Here is a 24799-nt window from a genome sequence, read left to right as displayed (position 1 = left end):
GTGGCAGTCTTTCGGAAATGCCTGGAGAGGTTGGGGTTGGAGGCGGACAAGTTTTCAGCCCACTCTTTTTGCATTGGGGCGGCAATGGAGGCCGACAGGTGGGGGCTTCCAGCGGAGACAGTGAAGAGGATAGGCAGGTGGGAGTCGAGGAGGTTCAGGCTGTACGTCCGCCCCCATTTGTTGTAAAAGTCGGGGCTAGTCTGGTGTAGTGGTGTATGTAAAAAAAAAAAAAAACTTGTAATGTTGTTCTAAAGTTAATGGTAGTTACTGGAGTGTGTCTGACTTGTGGTTGTTGTACCCTCCCCCCCCCCTTTTCTTGTTTTGTTTCCTTTTATAGGTGGTGCGCTCCTGGTCTGGATTTTCGGCCATTCATTTGTTTATTGGGGGGCACTGAGAGCTGATGTGCGGCGCAATGGTCGGCAGTTGGGTTGGTCCAGAGACGAGGTAATCGTACGTTGGATCGGGGTGAGGGGCATGCGCTGGCGGCAGGTGTTGGTTGATTTTCACCGGTTCGCTCGATTGGATCGCACCCCGGATGTGCTGGTGTTGCACATTGGGGGAAACGATTTAGGGGCCCGCCCCTGTCGGGAGTTGATTCAGGATATACGGTATGACCTGCTCCGCCTTTGGTCAGTTTGCCCTAACCTGAGGGTGGTTTGGTCGGACATTGTTCCCAGAAAGGTTTGGCGGGGGGCTCGGTCCCTGGAGGGGATCGACAAGACCAGAATAAAGGTCAACAGGGTGGTTGGGAATTTTGTGGCCAGGAATGGAGGAGTTGTGGTTCGGCACAGGGACTTGGAGTCGGGGGAGGGGAATTTTTGGCGATCAGATGGTGTGCACCTGACTGCCGTGGGTATTGATTTATGGGCCTTGAGCATTCAGGAAGGAGTGGAGCGGGCATTCATTTTGGTGGGGTGACTCGCATTATGAGGTGTCAGGTAATGCTCGTGGTGGCGGTGGCGAGGGGGGTTCTTGGAGTCGGTGGAAATTCGGGGTGGGGGGTGGTACATCGGATAGATGGGGGACCACCCCCCTTTGTTTATTCTGGTATGGTAATTGCCTGGCGGACTTGGGGGGGCTCTCCAGGGGTGGGGTCCCCTGAGAGTCGGTTAGGGACACTGTTTTCCGGCAAAGGTGGTGCCCCCGAGCTTGTGGGCGCGGCTGGGGGCAAAATATGCCGGATGGTTTGGTAATAATATTTGGTGTCCGCCAGGTTTTGGGGCTCCAAGAACTGCCCTTGCATTGGTAAAATGGTTATTTATTATCTGTTATAATGTTTGTTAATAAACCGGGCCAATTTGGCCAATTTATCCAAAGAAGGGTGTTGTGTTTTTATTAGCGGTTGGGAAAAAGGGGGGGTTTGGTGTGGGGGATTCTGCTGACAATATGAAGAAAGCCTCTGCAGTAGGGCAGTCAAGGCAGTGCTTACATTAATATGCATCAGAGAATGTAGTGATACAGCTGCAGAGTTGTGGAACACTATCCAGGCTGACTTTGATAAACGTCTGTCTCCACTGAACCTGGAGCTAGGGAAGGCCATGTGCGATTACAGTGCAAACCTAGTGGCAGCACTACGGCTGTGCAACGCTATGTCTTGGCGACATCACATATGGATTATCCTGGTCGTTCTGCAATTTCTATTATGTCCTGGATGCACTGCTGCAAAAAACACGGTCGCTGTGTGCCCACTTTTTAAAATTAAAATGCCTGCCACATCCTCTGTGTTGCATAGACAGTACCTACCAGCTTTTTTTATGGTCTATGGGGAGGTGGCAATTGATGCTACTGTATTGCTGTCTGCCTGGATGAATTTTTAATGTTGAGACTCCAAAATGGGTCTCAAATTTGTGTCTTGTGGGAAGTGCAAACCTTCTGGGAGAAACAGGCCTGCACCTACCACTCAGATACATCTTCATTTTTCACATTAAAATGCTGGCCCACAGCCCGTGTGTTGTATGCATTTTACCTCCCAGCTCTTTTAATCTCCGTTGGGAATGAAAGCAATTGATACTACTGTACGTCTGTCTGCCTGAAAGGATTTTACTTGTCGAGACTACTAGATAGGTCTCCAAGTTTTCTCTTACATGTACTTGCAGGGGTATGGGAGCACAAGCCTTACACCTGTGTCTCATCCACCTTTATATTTCTCGTATTCATACCCTATAAACGTAATGACTGTGCCAAAATAGTGGTTCTGCACTGTAAAATATATTTTTTCGGTTTTGGAAGTCTTTTGACCCGCCAAAGGTGTTTTCAGTGCCTTAAGTTTGGCCTCCCATTGAATCCAATAGGGTTCGGAAAGGTTCCATGCAGGTTTAAAGATCGGTTTCATAAAGGTTTGCGAACATTCCACTTGTTTGGCTCAGTTTGGTAAACTGAACTGTGGAGGTTTGCTAATCTCAAATTGTGAATATATGATGAACAGTAACATACAATTGAAATATAAGCAGGTTTGGTTGAGTGGGGAGGATTACCTGGCATTATATTCCATATATTGTATTGATGAGACAATTATGACACTGTACCCCTATATGGCATGAGGGTCTATAGTTTGATGACAGGATTCATGTGAATTGTATATAACTCAATCTCTTGTTCTGTTGCTATTACCTAATCCCCAGACTAAGGGGTACTTTGCACGTTGCAACATCGCTAGCATCGGCCAGCGATGCCGAGCGTGATAGCACCCGCCCCCGTCGCACATGCGATATGTGGTGATTGCTGCCGTAGCGAACATTATTGCTATGGCAGCTTCACACGCACATACTTGCTTGCCAACTTCGCTATAACTACTGAAATATCCCTCCTTCAAGGGGGAGGTGCGTTCGGCTTCACAGCGACATCACCGCGGCGTCACTAATCGGCCGGCCAATAGAAGCGGAGGGGCGGAGATGAGCGGGACATAACATCCCGCCCACCTTCTCCATTCCACATTGCCAGCGGGGCGCAGGTAAGGAGATGTTTGTCGCTCCTGCGGGTTTACACACAGCGATGTGTGGAGCTGCTGGAACGACAAACAACATCGTACCTGCGGTCGACCCAACATTATGAAGATATCCGACGCTACACAGATCACCGATTTTCGATGCTTTTGCAATCATTTATCGGCGCATCTAGGATTTACACGTTGCGATGTCATAACCGTCGCCGGATGTGCGTCAATAATGACGTGACTCCGACGATATTCCGGATGCGATGTCACAGTGTGTAAAGTACCCTTAAGTATTCGGATGAATAATACAGGTACTGGTTTTTCAGCTGTTGCTGAAAGAAAAAGATCCATTGCTATAAGTGAAGAACTATGTTTAATTTTACTTATTTTGAATCCAAATTGGGTGTAAGGCCATGTGCCCATGGGAGCTTGCTTCTGCGGATTTTGCCGCGGAAAACCTGCGGCTTTATCTGGATTTTCTAGATAAATCCACAGGTTTTAGCATGTACAGCCCGTCCCCATGTTGTCCTATGGGAAATGTGGAGTGTCTGTGTCCACGTTGCGGAATGTGCGACTGCGGAATATGTTGCGGATATCCCGCAGCCGCACATAACTGCATGTCAATTATTCCTGCGGATTTACCTGTGGATGGTCCCTTGCTTACCTGCCTTGATAGCAGACACCCGGTCACTTTCCCTCGGTGCACAGGAGGCTGGAGCGCGGTGGATACATGAGCAGGAAGGAGGAGGTGGGCGGGGCCTGCACAAGCTCCGGTCATGTGACAGCCAGAGCTCGTTCAGGCCCACCCACTTTCTCCTGCACAGTGTAGAGACGCTGACAAACGCCGGAGAGAAGTGCTGCATGATGGAGGTAAGTATGAACTCCCCCGATCACTGCAGCACTTGTTCTGCATTGAGGATGCAGTGCTGAAGCCATGGTACTGTATCCTCAATGCAGAATGCCTGCAGGATATCCGCAGGACATTCCGCAAATAAACCGCAGCATTGAAACAGACAAAGTTGTGCTTCGGCTTTCTGGGAGCTCCTGCGGAATGTCCTGATATAACCGCAGGACACTTTCCCTCATGGGCACATAGCCTAAGAGCATCTGCTGAGACATGAACTAATGCGGGTGTCACACAGTGCGATCTATCGTGCGATTGCACGAGCGATCGTACCCGCCCCCGTCATTTGTGTGTCACGGGCAATTAGTTGACCGTGGCGCACAAAGTCGTTAAACCCCAGTTACACGTACTTACCTGCTGAGCAACCTCGCTGTGGGCAGCGAACATCCACTTTCTGAAGGGGGAGGGACGTTCAGCATCACAGCGACGTCACACAGCAGTCGGCCAATAGAAGCAGAGGTGAGCGGGACCACCTCTCAGCTTCTTCCTTCCGCATTGCCGGCGGGAGCCGCGGGACGCAGGTAAGCTTTGTTCATCATTCCCGGGGTGTCACACGGAGCGATGTGTGCTGCCCCGGGTACGATGAACAACCGGCGCCATTAAAAATAAACTATTTTTTTAAAATAAGCGACGAGTACATGACTCACAATTTGTGAGCGATTCTGCGTCGCTCGGAGGTGTCACACGAAACGACGTCGCAAGCGATGCCGGATGTGCATCACGAAAACCGTGACCCCAACGATGCATCGCGCGATAACTCGTCTCGTGTGACGCCCGCATAAGTCACAGTATGCACGATCATGTTTTGGCGAATGTAATTGGATGTATTTTATGGCATGCTGTTTCCTGTCTGTTGATACATGAGGATGAACTGCACTGACTGATTGGTATCCTCTAGTGTATCAAGTTTTTTTTCCCCATTATCAATAGGGATTTTCAGGGAGAGCCTACGTGGAATGGGGCATTGTTTACATTAGAGTGTTTATACTCTGTGGATAGGCAGGGTTAAAGTAGGGGTTTTCATCCTATTGTATCTCTCACCAAAAACAATATGCAAAGGCATAAAATATGTAAATCTTTATTAAACAATCTAAAAGAAAGGAAAAATGTCTCAACAAATGGCACCTCCCATGGGGCAGATGTACTTTATTGGGAACACCTAGCTAATCCCCTTATATATATGAAGTAATGTCATAAAATATTAGCACCAGACAAAAAACATATCAATATGCAGTACTACTCCATATTTTACATATTTGTCATGATAAGAAAATACAAGTGAAACACAAGTGTTTCAAAAAAATCAACAAAAATTTGCATCACATTGTATGTATACATATTTATGGTCCCATACTGGTACAAAGTATACCTACAAACGGGGAGAAAAAAGAGCATGTCGGTGTTCCCCACACCCAATGCACGTTTCGTATTAGCAATGCTTCTTCCAGTAGTGCTGGAAGCTAGGTGTTCCCATTATAGTACATCTGCCCCATGGGAGGTACCATTTGTTGAGACATTTTTCCTTTGTTTACATTTTTTAATAACGATATACATATTTTTACGCCTTTGCATATTGTCTTTGTTGGTGGTTATAGTTTGCCCGATTTGGTAACTGTGATATATGTGTTCTTCCATCCTTTTGTATCTACCTGACTTTTTTGTCTGGCCTTTGTTAGGTGTGTTATTGAATATGGTTATATTGTCGGAATAATAAAATAATTTTAAAAAAAAATTGTTTTTGAGTATTTACTGTACGCTCTAGTCTTTGCACCCTAGTAGTATAATTTCTGAGTATATGGTAAAATAAGTGGTGACATTCAAAAATACAACTCGTCTCACAAAAAAAACCACTCTCATATGGCAATATTAACGGGAAAAATGCAAAAGTTAGGACTCTTGGTAGGAGAGAAAAAAACGAAAATGAAAAAAGGAAAATTTGCTGGGGATGAAGGGGTTGATAACAGCCCCTCAGACAGGTTACTGCAAGGGTCCTGAGGGAAATATAACTCTGCAGCTCTCTCGGGATCAGTCTCTCTTCACAGCAGATGTGCTGAATAAGCCACTTGTTATCCTGGCACAATTCCCACCACTGTCACGAATGTCTTTTTAGAGTCCTTAGATGGGGCATTGTTGGTCCAGTGATTAGCCCATTAGTTTTGCAGCACTGGGGTCCTGGGTTCGAATTTCATTAGAGACAACATATGGCAAGAGTTTATAAGTTCTCCCTGCGCATGCATTGGTTTCCTCTACAGTTTCCAACCACATTTCAAAAACATTCTATCCCCAGTATTGGCAGTGATAACAATGTCTGTAAAGGGATGTGGAGTATGGTTGCGCTATAACAGTAATTACCCAAAAAATGCAATATGTTTCCAAGATGTCATTTTTGTTAATGAAAGGAGGAGCCTGGGATGTTTGGTGATAGGTCCTCAGGGTTCCTACAACCTGCCGTAACCCTCAGTCTGATACAGCGCCGCACAATCAGCTCTACCCTCACCTACCTATCCCTTGTAGACTGTGAGCCCTCGTGGGCAGGGACCTCTATCCTCCTTTACCTGTCTGTGCCTTGTATTGTTTATGATTATTGTACTTGTCCCTATTATGTACACCCCTTTCACATGGAAAGTGCCATGGAATAGATGGCGTTATAATAATAAATAATAATAATAATAATAATAATAATAATAATAAAGTTCCCGTCCAGTGATTACAGATGTGAATGGTGGAAAGATTTCTGGAAACTGTTTCACAACCATTTTAGTAACTATTAAAATGGAAAGAATCAATGTGTAAATTGTGTAAATTGAGGTTCCTGAGCCTCAATACATAAGATTTTTCTTCCATTAAGAGCCCACGCCTAACCCAAGAATTGCTTATGATGTGTATTGGCGTCAATCTCTTATCTACAGTCACATGACAGATAACGATTGCATCCACTGCATAATTTTCTCATTCTTTACTAATGGTGAAAAAAATGAACTTAATGCACAAAAAATCAATTATACACTAAAACTGTGAAAAGGTGAAGGAATTTATTGTTGGATGTTTTCAATGATTAGAGAGATGACAAAGAGTATAAACTTACAGTAGTATATTTCTATATGTAAAACATGTGTGATTCTTCAAGGATGTAATAATGGCATCTGCAACCAGTCTACAAAGCCTCCACATTCACTCCTCACCACAACATTTTGATGCTTTCCGGAATGACAACGTTAACTCCCTGTCCTTGTCAGGTACAGTTTTCAAATGATTTGTATAATTTAAAAAGTCAGTGCCAAAAACTGGTGTATCAACAAAAAAATCCCAAAGGTGCAATTATGTTTCCTCATCCAGCCTGAAGAATTTATTCTTCTTCCAGTCTTCTTGTTTTATATACGACATCCTACTTCCTGTGGCAAAATCCTCTTAGACTTCTCAAGCAATGTCTAAGAAATAGTTTGCTTACATGGACTGACAGGAGAACCGAGATACATATCACCTTTGCGGATTGCTAGTCATAGTAATTTAATAGCCTGTTTGTGTGGCGCTCATGAGTAGAGTTGAGCGCGGTTCGTGGTTCTCCAGTTCGCGGCTCGAGTGATTTTGGGGCATGTTCTAGATCGAACTAGAACTCGAGCTTTTTGCAAAAGCTCGATAGTTCTAGAAACGTTCGAGAACGGTTCTAGCAGCAAAAAAACAGCTAATTCCTAGCTGGCTTTCCGCTGTAATAGTGTAAGTCACTCTGTGAATCACACTATTATGACATTTCAGTGTATAGTGTGCGTGAACAGCGCCTTCAGATCATTGCTGTTTCTATAATGGCGATCGCCATTTTTTTTTTTTTTTCCCTTGTCTTCCTTCCCTAAGCACGCGCGTCTTGTGGGGTGGGCCAGCATGTCAGCCAATCCCAGACACACACACAGCTAAGTGGACTTTTAGCCAGAGAAGCAACGGCATGTGTGATAGGATGTCCATGTCACATGTCCCTGCATTATAAAAACGGACATTTTCCTCCAGGACGCCATTATCTCTTCTGCGTCTTAGATGTCAGACATCACTGTCGCAGCTCCGTCTTGAGTCCTATCGCTGATACAGCTGTATGCGCTCCATACACAGCGCTGGAAAGCTTAGGGATAGCACTTTCTAGCAGTCCTTTTAAGGGCTCAAACCGGCAGGGTCAGAGCCATAGGTGACAGGTCCTGAAAACAGCGACAGCGTCTGTGTAGCCAAGGTCAGGGATTTCCTCCCTGCATTTCCCTATTAGGAGGGATAGAAAGGCAGGCTTCCATTCTTCTACCCAGAGCCCCAAAATCCTGGCACTGTACCCTCTTGTCCTCTGCACACTCCAACTCATTATAACTAAGCCATTATACTAGCAAACACTCAGTGTACCTAGTGGCATCCTATACGTGGCTATTGGACTTTGCTATAGTCACACTAGTGCAAAGACATTTGCAGAGCGCGTCTGCCTGCATTGCACACTCCAACTCATTATAACTAAGCCATTATACTAGCAAACACTCAGTGTACCTAGTGGCATCCTATACGTGGCTATTGGACTTTGCTATAGTCACACTAGTGCAAAGACATTTGCAGCACCTCTACCTGCATTGCACACTTCAACTCATTATAACTAAGCCATTATACTAGCAAACACTCAGTGTACCTAGTGGCATCCTATACGTGGCTATTGGACTTTGCTATAGTCACACTAGTGCAAAGACATTTGCAGAGCGCGTCTGCCTGCATTGCACACTCCAACTCATTATAACTAAGCCATTATACTAGCAAACACTCAGTGTACCTAGTGGCATCCTATACGTGGCTATTGGACTTTGCTATAGTCACACTAGTGCAAAGACATTTGCAGCACCTCTACCTGCATTGCACACTCCAACTCATTATAACTAAGCCATTATACTAGCAAACACTCAGTGTACCTAGTGGCATCCTATACGTGGCTATTGGACTTTGCTATAGTCACACTAGTGCAAAGATATTTGCAGAGCGCGTCTGCCTGCATTGCACACTCCAACTCATGATAACTAAGCCATTATACTAGCAAACACTCAGTGTACCTAGTGGCATCCTATACGTGGCTATTGGACTTTGCTATAGTCACACTAGTGCAAAGACATTTGCAGAGCGCGTCTGCCTGCATTGCACTTTCCAACTCATTATAACTAAGCTATTATACTAGCAAACACTCAGTGTACATAGTGGCATCCTATACGTGGCTATTGGACTTTGCTATAGTCACACTAGTGCAAAGACATTTGCAGAGCGCGTCTGCCTGCATTGCACACTCCAACTCATGATAACTAAGCCATTATACTAGCAAACACTCAGTGTACCTAGTGGCATCCTATACGTGGCTATTGGACTTTGCTATAGTCACACTAGTGCAAAGACATTTGCAGAGCGCGTCTGCCTGCATTGCACACTCCAACTCATGATAACTAAGCCATTATACTAGCAAACACTCAGTGTACCTAGTGGCATCCTATACGTGGCTATTGGACTTTGCTATAGTCACACTAGTGCAAAGACATTTGCAGCACCTCTACCTGCATTGCACACTCCAACTCATGATAACTAAGCCATTATACTAGCAAACACTCAGTGTACCTAGTGGCATCCTATACGTGGCTATTGGACTTTGCTATAGTCACACTAGTGCAAAGACATTTGCAGAGCGCGTCTGCCTGCATTGCACACTCCAACTCATTATAACTAAGCCATTATACTAGTATTTTTGCTGCCAGTTTAAGGGCTGTAGTTGCATTGTCAGGGATATTTATTCTTTATTATTCTGCTGTTACTAAAGCTAGACCACCACTGCAATCTACACCACCTCTCAATTTTTACTACCACATTTTCAGTGCACAATCTTGTCGCAATCAACATGAGTGGCAAAATGACAGATGCTGGTGGAAAGGGGAAGAGGCGTGGTGGAAAAGGCAAAAAAGGTTTTGTCCGTGGGGAAGGTGGCAAAGCTCCATTATCATCTGCTGAAGATAGACCATCTACCAGCAAAAGTAAGATGTCTACTACTTACCGTGGACAATCCGATGTGCTCCCTTTTTTACGGACACGAACAACAGGAACAAAGGTAGATGATGGCCAAAAAAGGAAAATGCTTGAATGGATCTCAAGTGGTCCAACAAGTGCCCTCTCAGCCACTTCAAGTACCGCATCCAAAAAACACCAGTCCTCTGAGTTGTCATCCCAATCAAACTTGCTTTCTCCCAGCTCTGAAGTCTCCATCAGCCCTGCACAGTATGGTGGAACTGAGATGGCTGAGTCTGCAGAGCTGTTCAGTCACACTATAGCCTGGGAATCAGAGGTCTGCTCCCAAGCTACAGTGAGTACAGAACAGGAAATGGTCTGCAGTGACGCCCAGAACCTTTGTGACTCTGATTCAGGCCGTGAGGACCAAGTTTCTGAGCATAATGTTGACCCTTTGTCACAAACTGTAACACCTGTGGTTATAGACAATGAGGAACATACTGATGAAGATGAGACGCAGATACCCGATTGGGATGACAACTTAAATATTCGGTCAGGGCAAGAAGAGGCTCGGTCTGAGGGGGAGGGGAGTGCAAACACAACAATTGATGATGAAGTTCTAGATCCCACCTACTGTCAACCCACAGTCAGGCACTTGAGGAGGTCAACAGAGGTGGTGGAGGAGGATGCAACTGATGACGAAGTTACCTTGCGCCTTCCTGGACACAGTCGGAGTACTGGTAGCACGTCTACAACTGCATCCTCAGCCACCACTCTGCCTCTGAGCATTATTCGGGGTGGATCAACAGGTCGCATGGCCTCTAAGCCTTGCCTAGCCTGGTCCTTTTTTGACATAGAAAAAGATCGCCCAAATTATGTGATCTGTAAAATTTGTCATGGTTCTCTTAGTAGAGGTCAAAACCTCAGCAGTTTGACAACTTCTTCCATGAATCGTCACATGAATAAATATCATATGGCCCGGTGGGAAGCTCACCGTGCTGCAATGCGGCCTAGCGGAGCGAACCATCCACCGCCTGCCCCTTCCAGTGTATCCGCGTGCTCGTCATCTTCTAGGACTGTGGGGACAGCTGTCACACCTGTTTTTCCACCCACAACTTCCACCACTGTAACCGCAACAGGCAGTTTGCTTGGTAAGTCGTCAGTTGGTTTGGAAGGGGAAACAAGTGAGTGTGTACAGCTCTCTCAGACATCGATAGCACCAACGTTGGATGAAGGCAACATCATGACTCCGCCTGCACTTTCCTCACAAACCTGCATTTTTCCAGGGACACCCTACTCAACACCGTCTACACACAGCAGCCAGATCTCTGTCCCTCAGATGTGGTCAAATAAAAGGCCACTTCCTGCGACCCATGACAAAGCTAAGAGGTTGACTCTATCCCTCTGTAAGCTCTTGGCTACCGAAATGCTGCCTTTCCGCCTAGTGGACACACAGGATTTTAGAGACCTTATGTCTGTCGCTGTGCCCCAGTACCAGATGCCTAGTCGCCACTACTTCTCTAAGAAAGGTGTGCCCGCGCTACACCAGCATGTCGCACACAACATCACCGCTTCCTTGAGAAACTCTGTGTGTCAACGGGTGCATTTCACCACCGATACTTGGACCAGTAAGCATGGACAGGGACGTTACATGTCGCTGACTGGGCACTGGGTAACTATGGTGATAGATGGTGAAGGGTCTGCTGCCCAAGTCTTGCCGTCCCCACGACTTGTGTGTCAATCCTCTGTCTGTCCAAGTTCCGCCACTGCTTCTGCATCCTCCACCTCATCTGGGTCCTCCACCTCCGCCCCAAGCCTGCCTGGTCAGGCCAACAGCGTTCTCACTGCGCAGAAGGAATCACGCACCCCTCATTACTATGCTGGCAGCAGAGCACAACGGCATCAGGCGGTCTTTTGCTTGACATGTCTTGGGAATAAGAGTCACACAGCTGAGGAGTTGTGGTCAGCTCTGCGGTCCGAGTTTAATAAATGGTTGTCTCCACTCAACCTGCAGCCTGGTAAGGCCGTGTGCGACAATGCTGCAAACCTGGGTGCGGCCCTTCGCCTGGGCAAGGTGACACACGTACCTTGTATGGCTCACGTGTTGAACCTTGTCGTGCAGCAATTTTTAACACACTATCCCGGCCTAGATGGCCTTCTTACCAGGGCACGAAAACTGTCTGCTCACTTCCGCCGTTCAAGCGCCGCAGCTGAGCGACTTGCATCGCTCCAGAAGTCTTTCGGCCTGCCGGTTCATCGTCTGAAATGCGATGTGGCGACACGCTGGAATTCGACTCTCCACATGTTACAGCGACTGTGGCAGCACCGCCGAGCCCTGGTGCAATACGTCATGATGTATAGCCTGGGCCAACGAGATGCAGAGGTGGGGCAGATCACCCTTATGGAGTGGTCTCAGATCAAGGACCTATGCACCCTTCTGCACTGCACAGTTTCGACATGGCGACGAATATGTTTAGCGCTGACAATGCCATTATCAGCATGACGATTCCAGTCATTTACATGCTGGAGCAGACGCTAAACACTATTCGGAGTCAGGGGGTGGGACAACAGGAAGGGGAGGAACTACAGGAGGATTCACATGCGCAAGACACAACAACATCACCAAGGTCCAGACGTTCATCATCACCAATGCGCAAGGCATGGGACCATGGGGGACAGGGATCAACAAGGGCGCATGGTAGCAGGCGAGATGTTGAGGAAGGTGCAGGAGGACATGAAGAAATGGAGGACGAAGTGTCCATGGACATGGAAGACTCAGCAGATGAGGGAGACCTTGGTCAAATTTCAGTTGAAAGAGGTTGGGGGGAGATGTCAGAGGAAGAAAGAACGGTTAGCACCTCTATGCCACAAACACAGCGTGGACTTGGTCCGCATGGCTGCGCAAGACACATGAGTGCCTTCTTGTTGCACTACCTCCAACATGACCCTCGTATTGTCAAAATTAGAAGTGATGATGACTACTGGCTTGCCACACTATTAGATCCCCGGTACAAGTCCAAATTTTGTGACATAATTCCAGCCATAGAAAGGGACGCACGTGTCCAGCTGCCAGCGTTGTCTCTGAACGTGTATTCAGTGCTGCTGGGTGTGTGCTGACAGATAAGCGCACGCGTCTGTCCAGTGACAATGTGGACAGACTGACGTTCATCAAAATGAACAAGTCATGGATCCAGAAGGAATTTACTACCCCTGTGTCATCCTGGGGAGAGTAAATGCTTGTGGATTTGGAATGTGCTTGATGCAAATCAAAACATCCTGTTTGCAACTAGGGCACAAGTGCTGCCACTTAATGGGTGGGTGTGTGTGGGGCACAATTTTTGGAAAAAAGGGAGACTCCGCTTGGAGTAACCCTTGCTTGATGTGTTTTTAAATGAAGCCAAGATGAACAGAGCTGGGATCAGGAAAGACTTTGCTACCTACCCCGGAGTCATCCTGGGGACGGTTAAGTATGGCGTATTTTTGAATGTACTTGATGCAAATCTAGCTGTGAAGTGTACAACTGGGGCACAACTGCTGCCACTGAAGGGGTGGGTGTGTGTGGGGCCCAATTTTTGGAAAAAAGGGAGACTCCGCTTGGAGTAACCCTTGCTTACATTGTTTTTAAAAGAAGCCAAGATGAACAAGTCATGGTTCAGCAAAGACTTTATCTACCTACCCCGGTGTCATGCTGGGGACGGTTAAGAATAGCGTATTTTTGAATGTGCTTGATGCAAATCTAGCTGTGAAGTGTACAACTGGGGCACAACTGCTGCCACTGAAGGGGTGGGTGTGTGTGGGGCCCAATTTTTGGAAAAAAGGGAGACTCCGCTTGGAGTAACCCTTGCTTGCTGTGTTTTTAAAAGAAGCCAAGATGAACAGAGCTGGGATCAGGAAAGACTTTGCTACCTACCCCGATGTCATCCTGGGGACGGATAAGAATGACGTATTTTTGAATGTGCTTGATGCAAATCTAGCTGTGAAGTGTACAACTGGGGCACAACTGCTGCCACTGAAGGGGTGGGTGTGTGTGGGGCCCAATTTTTGGAAAAAAGGGAGACTCCGCTTGGAGTAACCCTTGCTTACATTGTTTTTAAAAGAAGCCAAGATGAACAAGTCATGGTTCAGCAAAGACTTTATCTACCTACCCCGGTGTCATGCTGGGGACGGTTAAGAATAGCGTATTTTTGAATGTGCTTGATGCAAATCTAGCTGTGAAGTGTACAACTGGGGCACAACTGCTGCCACTGAAGGGGTGGGTGTGTGTGGGGCCCAATTTTTGGAAAAAAAGGGAGACTCCGCTTGGAGTAACCCTTGCTTACATTGTTTTTAAAAGAAGCCAAGATGAACAAGTCATGGTTCAGCAAAGACTTTATCTACCTACCCCGGTGTCATGCTGGGGACGGTTAAGAATAGCGTGTTTTTGAATGTGCTTGATGCAAATCTAGCTGTGAAGTGTACAACTGGGGCACAACTGCTGCCACTGAAGGGGTGGGTGTGTGTGGGGCCCAATTTTTGGAAAAAAAGGGAGTCTCCGCTTGGAGTAACCCTTGCTTGATGTGTTTTTAAAAGAAGCCAAGATGAACAGAGCTGGGATCAGGAAAGACTTTGCTACCTACCCCGGTGTCATCCTGGGGACGGATAAGAATGGCGTATTTTTGAATGTGCTTGATGCAAATCTAGCTGTGAAGTGTACAACTGGGGCACAACTGCTGCCACTGAAGGGGTGGGTGTGTGTGGGGTCCAATTTTTGGAAAAAAGGGAGACTCCGCTTGGAGTAACCCTTGCTTGCTGTGTTTTTAAAAGAAGCCAAGATGAACAGAGCTGGGATCAGGAAAGACTTTGCTACCTACCCCGGTGTCATCCTGGGGACGGATAAGAATGACGTATTTTTGAATGTGCTTGATGCAAATCTAGCTGTGAAGTGTACAACTGGGGCACAACTGCTGCCACTGAAGGGGTGGGTGTGTGTGGGGCCCAATTTTTGGAAAAAAGGGAGACTCCGCTTGGAGTCACCTTGCGGTGTTTTACATGACTTTAGAAGGGCGTGCCATGCCTATATCTGTGTGTCCTCCTCTTTTTCCTTGTCCAGCTGTTTTGTTTTCGCATGAGTATATGTCCTTGTCACTTTCCCATGTGTTTGTGTTGTGTTGTGAGTTGTTTGTCACCTTTTGGACACCTTTGAGGGTGTTTTCTAGGTGTTTTTATGTGTTTGTGATTGCCTGCCATTGTTTCCTATGCAGTTCGAGTTCGGTTCGTCGAACGTTCGACGAACCGAACTCGAACGGGACTTCCGTTCGGCGAACCGACCTCGAGCCGAACCGGGACCGGTTCGCTCATCTCTACTCATGAGGCTTCAGTCCCCACAGGGTACTGCACCTCGGCTGAGGTGCGGTATTCAACCCGGGTAAGGAGGAGGTCATTGCCGGTAACCACAACAATCCACACAACACATAGTCAGTTTCCCTCCCACTGGCACTGGGTTACAGTAGGGTACTAGGGGTGGCCATCACAAGGTATGGGACCTCCTGCCCACTAGTTCAGCAACCCAAAGGAGGAGCATCTTAAGGGGGAGCAAGGCAACACAGGCACACAGACAGTCGAAATAAGACAAGGAATAAGTGAGGGGTGGAGAGAAGATGGTCGCTGAGGAGAGAGCTGCACCATAGCTTCAAGTCCCACCAGCAAAATCCATAGGGCAGGAGATAGCACATCTCCTGGCGCACACAAAGTGCCTGGGGCACAGCAACATACTAGAGCCAGGAGCTGTGACAAAAGAGCGGCACCAGTAACGGACTCGCGCTGCCTGCCATATGGGCAAGAACCAGAGCCAATACAAGGTAAAGGGTCTTAGCGTAGCTTCAAGCCACAGGGACCCACACATAACAGCGCAAGTAAGAAGGACTCACAGAGGGATGCACTGGCTCTGACTTTCGAACTATCCGGGATTTGCTGGAGCCCATTACAGCGTAGTCCGGCACTCCAGAGGCGGTGATGCTTCATTAAGTAAAGAGCTTTGACTGCAACCCCTGTGTCGTCCAATCTTTCCTGCGCCCTACCCTCACCCTCGCCTTAGCTACACAGCAGCAGGAGACTACTACTCCCAATGTTCCTGGGGCCTGAGCTCTGCCTTTGGAGAGCTGCACCAACAGAGCTGTGCTACCATCTTCCCCAGAGGATACCTCCCACAGCAACAGCTCCTATGTTAGCCGCAAACCACAGGTGGCATCACAAACACAAACTTTATTCTCCCCTATAAATAACCCCTCCATCTTTATTGACACCGCCGGGGTCACAGAGCTGGGCCTGGCCGCTGTGATATCCCACCCTCTACACTGGCTTGGTGACGAGTAAACCCCCAGACCCCGTGTGCGCGTCATTTACACATTCAGACCAGATAAGTTAATGATTTGCACTGGGCAATCTGTAGTAGATCACTCAGTGTGCATTGTCTGCCATGGCTCTCAACAGGGTGATGTAGAGCTAAGATCAATAATATTTGTTTGTGAAGATGATCATTTCACTTGATGAACAAGCCTTTTGCTTGATCATTGAGTGATTGTCAGCCTGTTTACACTGCAGGGCATAAGGCTATGTGCGCACTAGACGTTTTTGCCGCGTTTTTAGCGGCGTTTTTTACCGCGTTTTTGTGCTGAAAACGCAGTGACATTGCTTCCCCAGCAATGTCAATGGGTTTTCAGAAGTGCTGTCCTCACACAGCGTTTTTTTTTAGCTGCGTTTTTGTGGTGACCACAAAAACGCAGCATGTCAATTATTTCTGCGTTTTCCACTGCGTTTTTCACTCATTGAATTCAATGAGATGTTAAAAACGCAATGAATAACGCATATAGCCGCGTTTCTATGACTAAAAACGCAGCTATAAACGCAAGGGGTGGGCACTACAGTGACGTGTACAGGAAGAGGATTCCTTCTGTTGGTAAACACAGAAGCAGGAATCCTCCCGGTACCGTCACCGCTGCTTCCACCTCCCGTCCTGTGCATGTCAGCTCCGTGCGGCGCCATGTCTGGGCGGGAGGTGGAGGCAGCGGCGAAAACCAAAGTGAACAGTAGAAAAAAAAAAATGTCATATATACTCACCTGTCCGCAGGGTCCCGGTGCCATGCCCGCTCCCATCTCCTCCCGGTACCGCCGCTCTGGCTGTGTGCAGTCTCCCCGGCCAGCAGGACCTTGCTTGCAGGACCTGGCGCTGATCACCTGATGCAGTCACCTGACGCATCAGCTGATCGCGGTGTCGCCGGCTTTTTCGGCCGGCTATCAGCTGATCCTGCCGTCAGGGGACTTCATCAGCTGATTACCGGCAGCTCCGGCAGCGATCGTATAGGATCAGACTCCTGTCCAATCGATCGCTCCAGGAGCTGCCGGTAATCACCACAGCACATAAGTGAGTATTATTTTTTTTTTTTTTCTACTGATGCATCAGCTGATTGTATAATCGGCTTTTATACAATCAGCTGATGTGTGATGTGATTCAGGCACTTGATCCTGACACATCATCTGATCGCTTTGCCTTCCAGCAAACCGATCAGATGATATTGGATCCTGATTGGACGGCGCGGGACCCTGACCCAGGATTACTGCGGAGGGGGGTTTATTTCAATAAAGATGGAGTCACTAATTGTGTTGTGTTTTATTTCTAATAAAAATATTTTTCTGTGTGTTGTGTTTTTTTTTTATCATTACTAGAAATTCATGGTGGCCATGTCTAATATTGGCGTGACACCATGAATTTCGGGCTTAGGGCTAGCTGATAATATACAGCTAGCCCTAACTCCATTATTACCTAGCTAGCCACCCGGCATCAGGGCAGCTAGAAGAGTTGGATACAGCGCCAGAAGATGGCGCTTCTATGAAAGCGCCATTTTCTGGGGTGGCTGCGGACTGCAATTCGCAGTGGGGGTGCCCAGAAAGCATGGGCACCCTGCACTGTGGATTCCAATCCCCAGCTGCCTAGTTGTACCCGGCTGGACTCAAAAATTAGGCGAAGCCTACGTCATTTTTTTTTTTTAATTATTTCATGAAATAATTAAAAAAAAGGGCTTCTCTATATTTTTGGTTCCCAGCCGGGTACAAATAGGCAGCTGGGGGTTGGGGGCAGCCCGTATCTGCCTGCTGTACCCGGCTAGCATACAAAAATATGGCGAAGCCCATGTCATTTTTTTTTCTTTTTGGGCAAAAAACTGCATACAGTCCTGGATGGAGGATGCTGAGACTTGTAGTTCTGCAGCTTCTGTCTGCTCTCCTGCATACACTATTGGATGGAGGATGCTGAGCCTTGTAGTTCTGCAGCTGCTGCCTGCTCTCCTGCATACACTAGTGAATGGAGGATGCTGAGACTTGTAGTTCTGCAGCTGCTGTCTGCTCTCCTGCATACACTAGTGAATGGAGGATGCTGAGACTTGTAGTTCTGCAGCTGCTGTCTGCTCTCCTGCATACACTAGTGAATGGAGGATGCTGAGACTTGTAGTTCTGCAGCTGCTGCCTGCTCTCCTGCATACACTAGTGAATGGAGGATGCTGAGACTTGTGGTTCTGCAGCTGCTGCCTGCTCTCCTGCATACACTAGTGAATGGAGGATGCTGAGACTTGTAGTTCTGCAGCTGCTGTCTGCTCTCCTGCATACACTAGTGAATGGAGGATGCTGAGACTTGTAGTTCTGCAACTGCTGTCTGCTCTCCTGCATACACTAGTGAATGGAGGATGCTGAGACTTGTAGTTCTGCAGCTGCTGCCTGCTCTCCTGCATACACTAGTGAACGGAGGATGCTGAGACTTGTAGTTCTGCAGCTGCTGTCTGCTCTCCTGCATACACTAGTGAATGGAGGATGCTGAGACTTGTAGTTCTGCAGCTGCTGTCTGCTCTCCTGCATACACTAGTGAATGGAGGATGCTGAGACTTGTAGTTCTGCAGCTGCTGCCTGCTCTCCTGCATACACTAGTGAATGGAGGATGCTGAGACTTGTAGTTCTGCAGCTGCTGCCTGCTCTCCTGCATACACTAGTGAACGGAGGATGCTGAGACTTGTAGTTCTGCAGCTGCTGTCTGCTCTCCTGCATACAATGAACATTTTGAAGAAGGAAATGACATCAGACCTTTTTTTTTTTTTTTTTTTTCCATCAACAATCTTTAATGGCATTGTGCACTGATTAAAAACGCAGTGAGCAAAAACGCAGCAAAAAACGCACCAAATCGCGGCAAAAACGCATGCGTTTTTGCCGCGTTTTTTAGCCGCGGGTGCGTTTTTTAGACAAAAACGCACATAAAAACGCAGCGTGAAAAAAACGCCTAGTGCGCACATAGCCTAAGGGAAACCAGTGTTTTTAGGAATGATCATTCACGATTATCATTTTTACATGCAGCTTAAATACACAGAATCCAGAAGATGCAATTTTCTTCCTGACACTCCATTTTTCTAAACTAGATAAGTTTTAGCTTATATAAAGCTTTTTTAAAGTCTTTGTTCCTCAGAGTGTAAATAATAGGATTAATAAGAGGGGTGAGAATGGTATAAATCAGAAATAAGACTTTGCTCAGGGTCAGGGTTTGTCCTTTTGTAGGAAAGAGATAAACAATTATTAATGTCCCATAAAGCATGGAGACCACAATGAGGTGGGAGCTGCAGGTGGAGAAGGCTTTATGTCTACCCGTGGTGGATGGGATCTTCAGTATGGTGACGGAAATGTACACATAGGACAGCACAATTACTATAAAAGGGAAAAATACATTTAGGAAACCAGTCAAGAATATTAGTTTATGGATTATAGATGTATCAGAGCAGGAGAGCTGCAGAATAGGCTCTAAGTCACAGTAGAAATGGTCAATAACGTGAGGTCCACAGTAATAAAGATCATATATAGAGATCATATATAACAACATCACAGCGATACCAGCCAACCAAATGACAGTTACAGATATCATACAAAACATGTGAGTCATGATGGCGTTATATCGGAGGGGGTTACAGTTGGCCAGATATCGGTCATAGGACATCACCGACAGGAGAAGACATTCTGAAGACTCCGACATAACAAAGAAAGAAAACTGGAGAATGCAACCGATGAGCGTCACCGAGCTTCCCCCATACAGTACAGTAAGGAGAAGGGTGGGGACAATGTCTGTAGTCAGCAGGATGTCACACAACGACAGCTGGGTAATGAAGAAGTACATGGGGGACTGGAGGGATTTACTAAGAAGAAAGAGGGTAATGATTAAAACATTTCCTGAGAGGGTTGCCAGGAACACGAGAAGCAGTAGAGAAAACAGCGGGATTTTAACATTTTGAAGATTTGAAAATCCAAGTAGATTAACAGAAGTGACATTGTTTGCAACTCTGGCCTGAAAAAAAATAAAGATATCAATTGTGGTCTCAAAATATTTATGGTAATTTTAACAATGAAAGCAGAAAAAAAAATAAAAATAATGATGTTAAAAAAAATGTTGATTGCACATTAAGATTTCTTTGTTCATTTTTTTTATATTCTTCATCTTATTATTCATTTTATTAATTATTTTTCTTCTCAATAATAATAATAATAATAATAATAATAATAATAATTTTACACTCACCATTTTATCCTACAATAAAGGCTTAACTTTTTAAACTCACAATCTTTTATTTGAATTGTGACTTAGATGTTTACATTATATTTTTAGGTAATTATAATTATATACTGTATACTGTAGGCAAAAAAATAATTCGCTAAATTAAAATTATGATAAGAAGACATCAACGTAAAAGAAAATAAGGAAAACCTTCATCTTACAAAGCGAGGGAATATAAAAAATAATCTTGGCTTTTAACCATCAATAATCTAAAAACAATACTTACGTGAAATTGATCTTCGTTGTCCATATATGCGCTCATTTCATACAATATTTTTTTGTCTTTTTATATTATAACTTAGTGGAAATATAAATACATTCATATAACTGTAGACCAGAGCAGATAGTATTACAGTCATTGTATAATGTGTCCAGTAATTCACTCATTTCTCGGTCCCATCAGTGGGGTCTCTTTATACCCGCGGAGTCCAGTGGGAGATCCTCCGAGTATCTGGGTAATACTTCTCCACTGAGACTTAATTTGTCTGGATTCTTTTTTATTGTTTAAATTACATTTCATAATTTTTTCATAATATCAATATTAAAAGCAAAAATACATAGAAAGGAGCAAACTTTAAATTAAAACTATTTTTTCAACTATTTGATTTTATTCTAAACTGAAAACTAAAAAGCTGATGCAATATTAATTACACATTTGATATAAAATTCACCAAATCAGACACCAAACTTGTGCCCCCTCCATATTATACTTACATTCCACATCAAAAGAAAATTAATAAGGAAATGGCCCCTTGCAACTTTAAAACCATCTACGCTTCAGGGAAGGCTTTCTATATGATTTGGAGGGCACCCGTGTGAATTTTTGCCATGTTATCGAGAGGGCTATTTTGTAAGATAGAAAATGATTTTGGATGAGTTGGCCTGGAACATAATCTCCATTCTAATACATCTTAAATGTGCTGCATGCTTCTGAGGTCAGGGCTCTAATTTCTCCCCCCACCCCAATAAAAGCCTGTCTGTCCTTTGCTTTGCGCCAGCGCTTTTTTTGTAAAAAAATATTTACTCTCATCTCTGAGGCGAGGAGCGGGGGGAAGGGCAGTCAGGCACTGGTGGCTGAGATTGAGCAGGGTGGGGGGAACTGTCAGCCGGCGGTCGAGATTGAGAAGCGGGGAGGGGGTGCTGTTGTGCTGACGGATGGCCAGGAGATCCTGTGCACGGTTTACCTGTTGAGGCACTGGGCGGTGGGAAACGGCAGTCCCCATACAGCTCCGCCCCCCAGCCGCATTGCCGCCCCCCTGAATACAGTGCCGTCTGAGCAAACTGCTCAACTTGTCCAATGGACGGTGCAGCCCTGTTTCCCATTATTCAGTTTTGTAGTCTGTACGCTAATTTCAATCAAAAACTATGTAATTCAGATTTCAAAAGAAAAATAAATGACTAATACTGTATAATCATTTTTTTTTACTTGCAAAATATGGTTTTTGACTTACCTAGGCTGTATTCTATAAAAAACGCCAAATTTCAACCAAATTTTCATCAGTCACGACGTCTCAACTTTGTTCTTCACTGTTTCTGGAAATGGCTGATCGCCGACCTCGAAGTATCCATTTGTTTACATCTCCACATTTGTTCGGGGTCTTTTGCGTGCCAGAGCCACACCGATTGAGAAATAGTGCGTTATTTTATTAATCTAAGACAAGTTTGACAAAACAAAACTCAATGAACCCTGCTCCCTCCATTCTCCATCCCCCTGTTTCCTCCATCCTCCATCCCCCTTCTCCCTCCATTCTCCATTCCCCTGGTCTCTCCATCCTCAATCCCCCTGATCCCTCCATCCTCCATCCCCCTCGTCTCTTAATTCTCCATACCCCTGATCTCTCTATTCTCCCCTGCATCCTTCTTCACCCTGCACAGCCTGCCGCCCTCTGCACCCCTCTCTCATGTACCCTGCACTCCTCCATATTTTCCAGCTTCTTTCCTGCTGGGCAAAACTCTATGGCTCTGCCCACCCGATCACATGTACGGGACATCATCGCAGGTCCTGCAGCTCCAGTAGCTGCTCTTCTTGTGCCTCCGCTCCATATAGTTTACAAATTAGCCATGTGGACAGAGCCAGAGGTGCTGGCCCTCAGCGCTCTTCAGATTTTCCGGTACGCCGTACCGGCACATACCACCGCAAAAAAAACACTGCTTTGAGCACTGTAGCACCTTCATGCCAAAACAAAAAGGGGCCTCCCTTAACTTTTCCAACATAACTACACTTTGTAGTTGTCAAAAAAGATTTGGAGATCGTTGATAAACAGAGGACAGACGCTGGTGGAACAATGCTTACAGAATGATGTTTTTCAAAGTCAGAGATCTTCAGCAACTCCTTCCATAATCCCAGAATGCTGCTTTGATATCACTGTGTTACCAGAGAGAGTGATCCTGGGTGGGCACCTACAGTACTGCTTAAATATTGCAGAAAACCTCATAAGGATAAGAATGCAGAGTAGCAAATAGAGGTAGTAAGGAGTACATAATGCTGCCCGCTGATCAGGATTGAAAAAGAGAAAAGAAGCATGGGGTGCCGGACAAGTATGGGAAATTGGCAGGTTGAAAAGCCAAGCGCTGCTTTATGCAAAATTAAATTCAGGAAATTCAGGAAAGCACTTAGGGCCAGTGCATCACAAGGGCTGTATTAAGCAAATACACCTGCAATAGAGATGAGCAGATGTGCCAACATTTTAATTCACCAATTTGTACAGATTTTTCTGGAAAGTTTAATTCACAGTACAGTTTTTCTCTGTGAATTAAATGTTACCTTTTAGGCTTTGGGGTACTTTCTGACCACAGAGCATAATACATAGGTAAAGATTGTTGACCTCGGGGAGATCAACATCCAACACCGCGGAGACACCATCACGTGTTTCTCAATGCAGTGACACTAGAACAAGGCCGTCTGGGAAAATATGCAAAACAAGAATGCCGCGGAGACACCATCACATGTTTCTTAACGCTGGCAGGAAACTAGCCAGGTCTTTCACCGGGAAGGAACAACCACGAGAAGGGCAGTCTCCAGTCAAGGAAACCACCTATACCAAAACATGGTATCCATCCACAGACAGAGAGCATAATAAATACAGCATGCAAAATATAAAAAGTCCATAAAACTCAGTTCACTGCTCATCTGGTTCTCACTGCCTTGCCTCAGGGTCTTTTCTTTCCTTTATCGTATACATCTTCCGTTTAGAAAAGAATGTCCATCCATGGCCTTGAAGGGCATGAAATGCCTTGAAATTGCTATATTAGAGTGCCCTGTGAATTCTGAGGCCTGGTATTACCACAAGTCTTACTCTAGAAAGACTGCGAATAGTAGAGACCAGTGTCTTTATTCTAAAACAAGACTTTCAGCCACTATCAAAAAGGAAAGGATGACAGCGTTTCATCGGGTGAAGTTCAATCCATTTTTATTCCATCGGATGAAAAAAGACAGCAACATTTTGACCGATATGGTCTTTTTCAAGCATAGAGCTGTGCTTGAAAAAGACCAAATTGGTCGAAATGTTGCTGTCTTTTTCCATTCGAAGGAATAAAAATGGATTGAACTTCACTCGATGGAACGCTGTCATCTTTTCCTTTTTGGTATGTTATATCAAATAATCCCTTGATTTTTGACGTGCATTGTACCGTCGCAATGCACACTATTTTTTTTGTATATATATATATATATATATATATATATATATATATATATATATATACAGTTAGGTCCAGAAATATTTGGACAGTGACACAATTTTCGCGAGTTGGGCTCTGCATGCCACCACATTGGATTTGAAATGAAATCTCTACAACAGAATTCAAGTGCAGATTGTAACGTTTAATTTAAAGGTTTGAACAAAAATATCTGATAGAAATTGTAGGAATTGTCACATTTCTTTACAAACACTCCACATTTTAGGAGGTCAAAAGTAATTGGACAAATAAACCAAACCCAAACAAAATATTTTTATTTTCAATATTTTGTTGCGAATCCTTTGGAGGCAATCACTGCCTTAAGTCTGGAACCCATGGACATCACCAAACGCTGGGTTTCCTCCTTCTTAATGCTTTGCCAGGCCTTTACAGCCGCAGCCTTCAGGTCTTGCTTGTTTGTGGGTCTTTCTGTCTTAAGTCTGGATTTGAGCAAGTGAAATGCATGCTCAATTGGGTTAAGATCTGGTGATTGACTTGGCCATTGCAGAATGTTCCACTTTTTTGCACTCATGAACTCCTGGGTAGCTTTGGCTGTATGCTTGGGGTTATTGTCCATCTGTACTATGAAGCGCCGTCCGATCAACTTTGCGGCATTTGGCTGAATCTGGGCTGAAAGTATATCCCGGTACACTTCAGAATTCATCCGGCTACTCTTGTC

At 45.5% G+C, this 24799-nt stretch overlaps 1 protein-coding gene across 1 annotated transcript; it reads right to left on the bottom strand.

The window, feature by feature from the left end:
• Window positions 1-19257: 19257 nt before the first annotated feature.
• On the bottom strand, window positions 19258-20692 carry LOC142302894 (olfactory receptor 11H4-like). Its single transcript, XM_075344000.1, has 2 exons — window positions 20669-20692; window positions 19258-20175 (listed from the first exon to the last, which is right to left on the bottom strand). The coding sequence occupies exons 1-2, from the start codon at window positions 20690-20692 to the stop codon at window positions 19258-19260; spliced, it is 942 nt and encodes a 313-aa protein (XP_075200115.1).
• Window positions 20693-24799: the final 4107 nt, after the last annotated feature.

This window comes from Anomaloglossus baeobatrachus, chromosome 4, assembly GCF_048569485.1.
Source record: "Anomaloglossus baeobatrachus isolate aAnoBae1 chromosome 4, aAnoBae1.hap1, whole genome shotgun sequence".
NCBI lineage: Eukaryota > Metazoa > Chordata > Amphibia > Anura > Aromobatidae > Anomaloglossus > Anomaloglossus baeobatrachus.
Note: the sequence above shows the minus strand (reverse complement) of the source record. Positions and strands in the feature narration are given on the sequence as shown.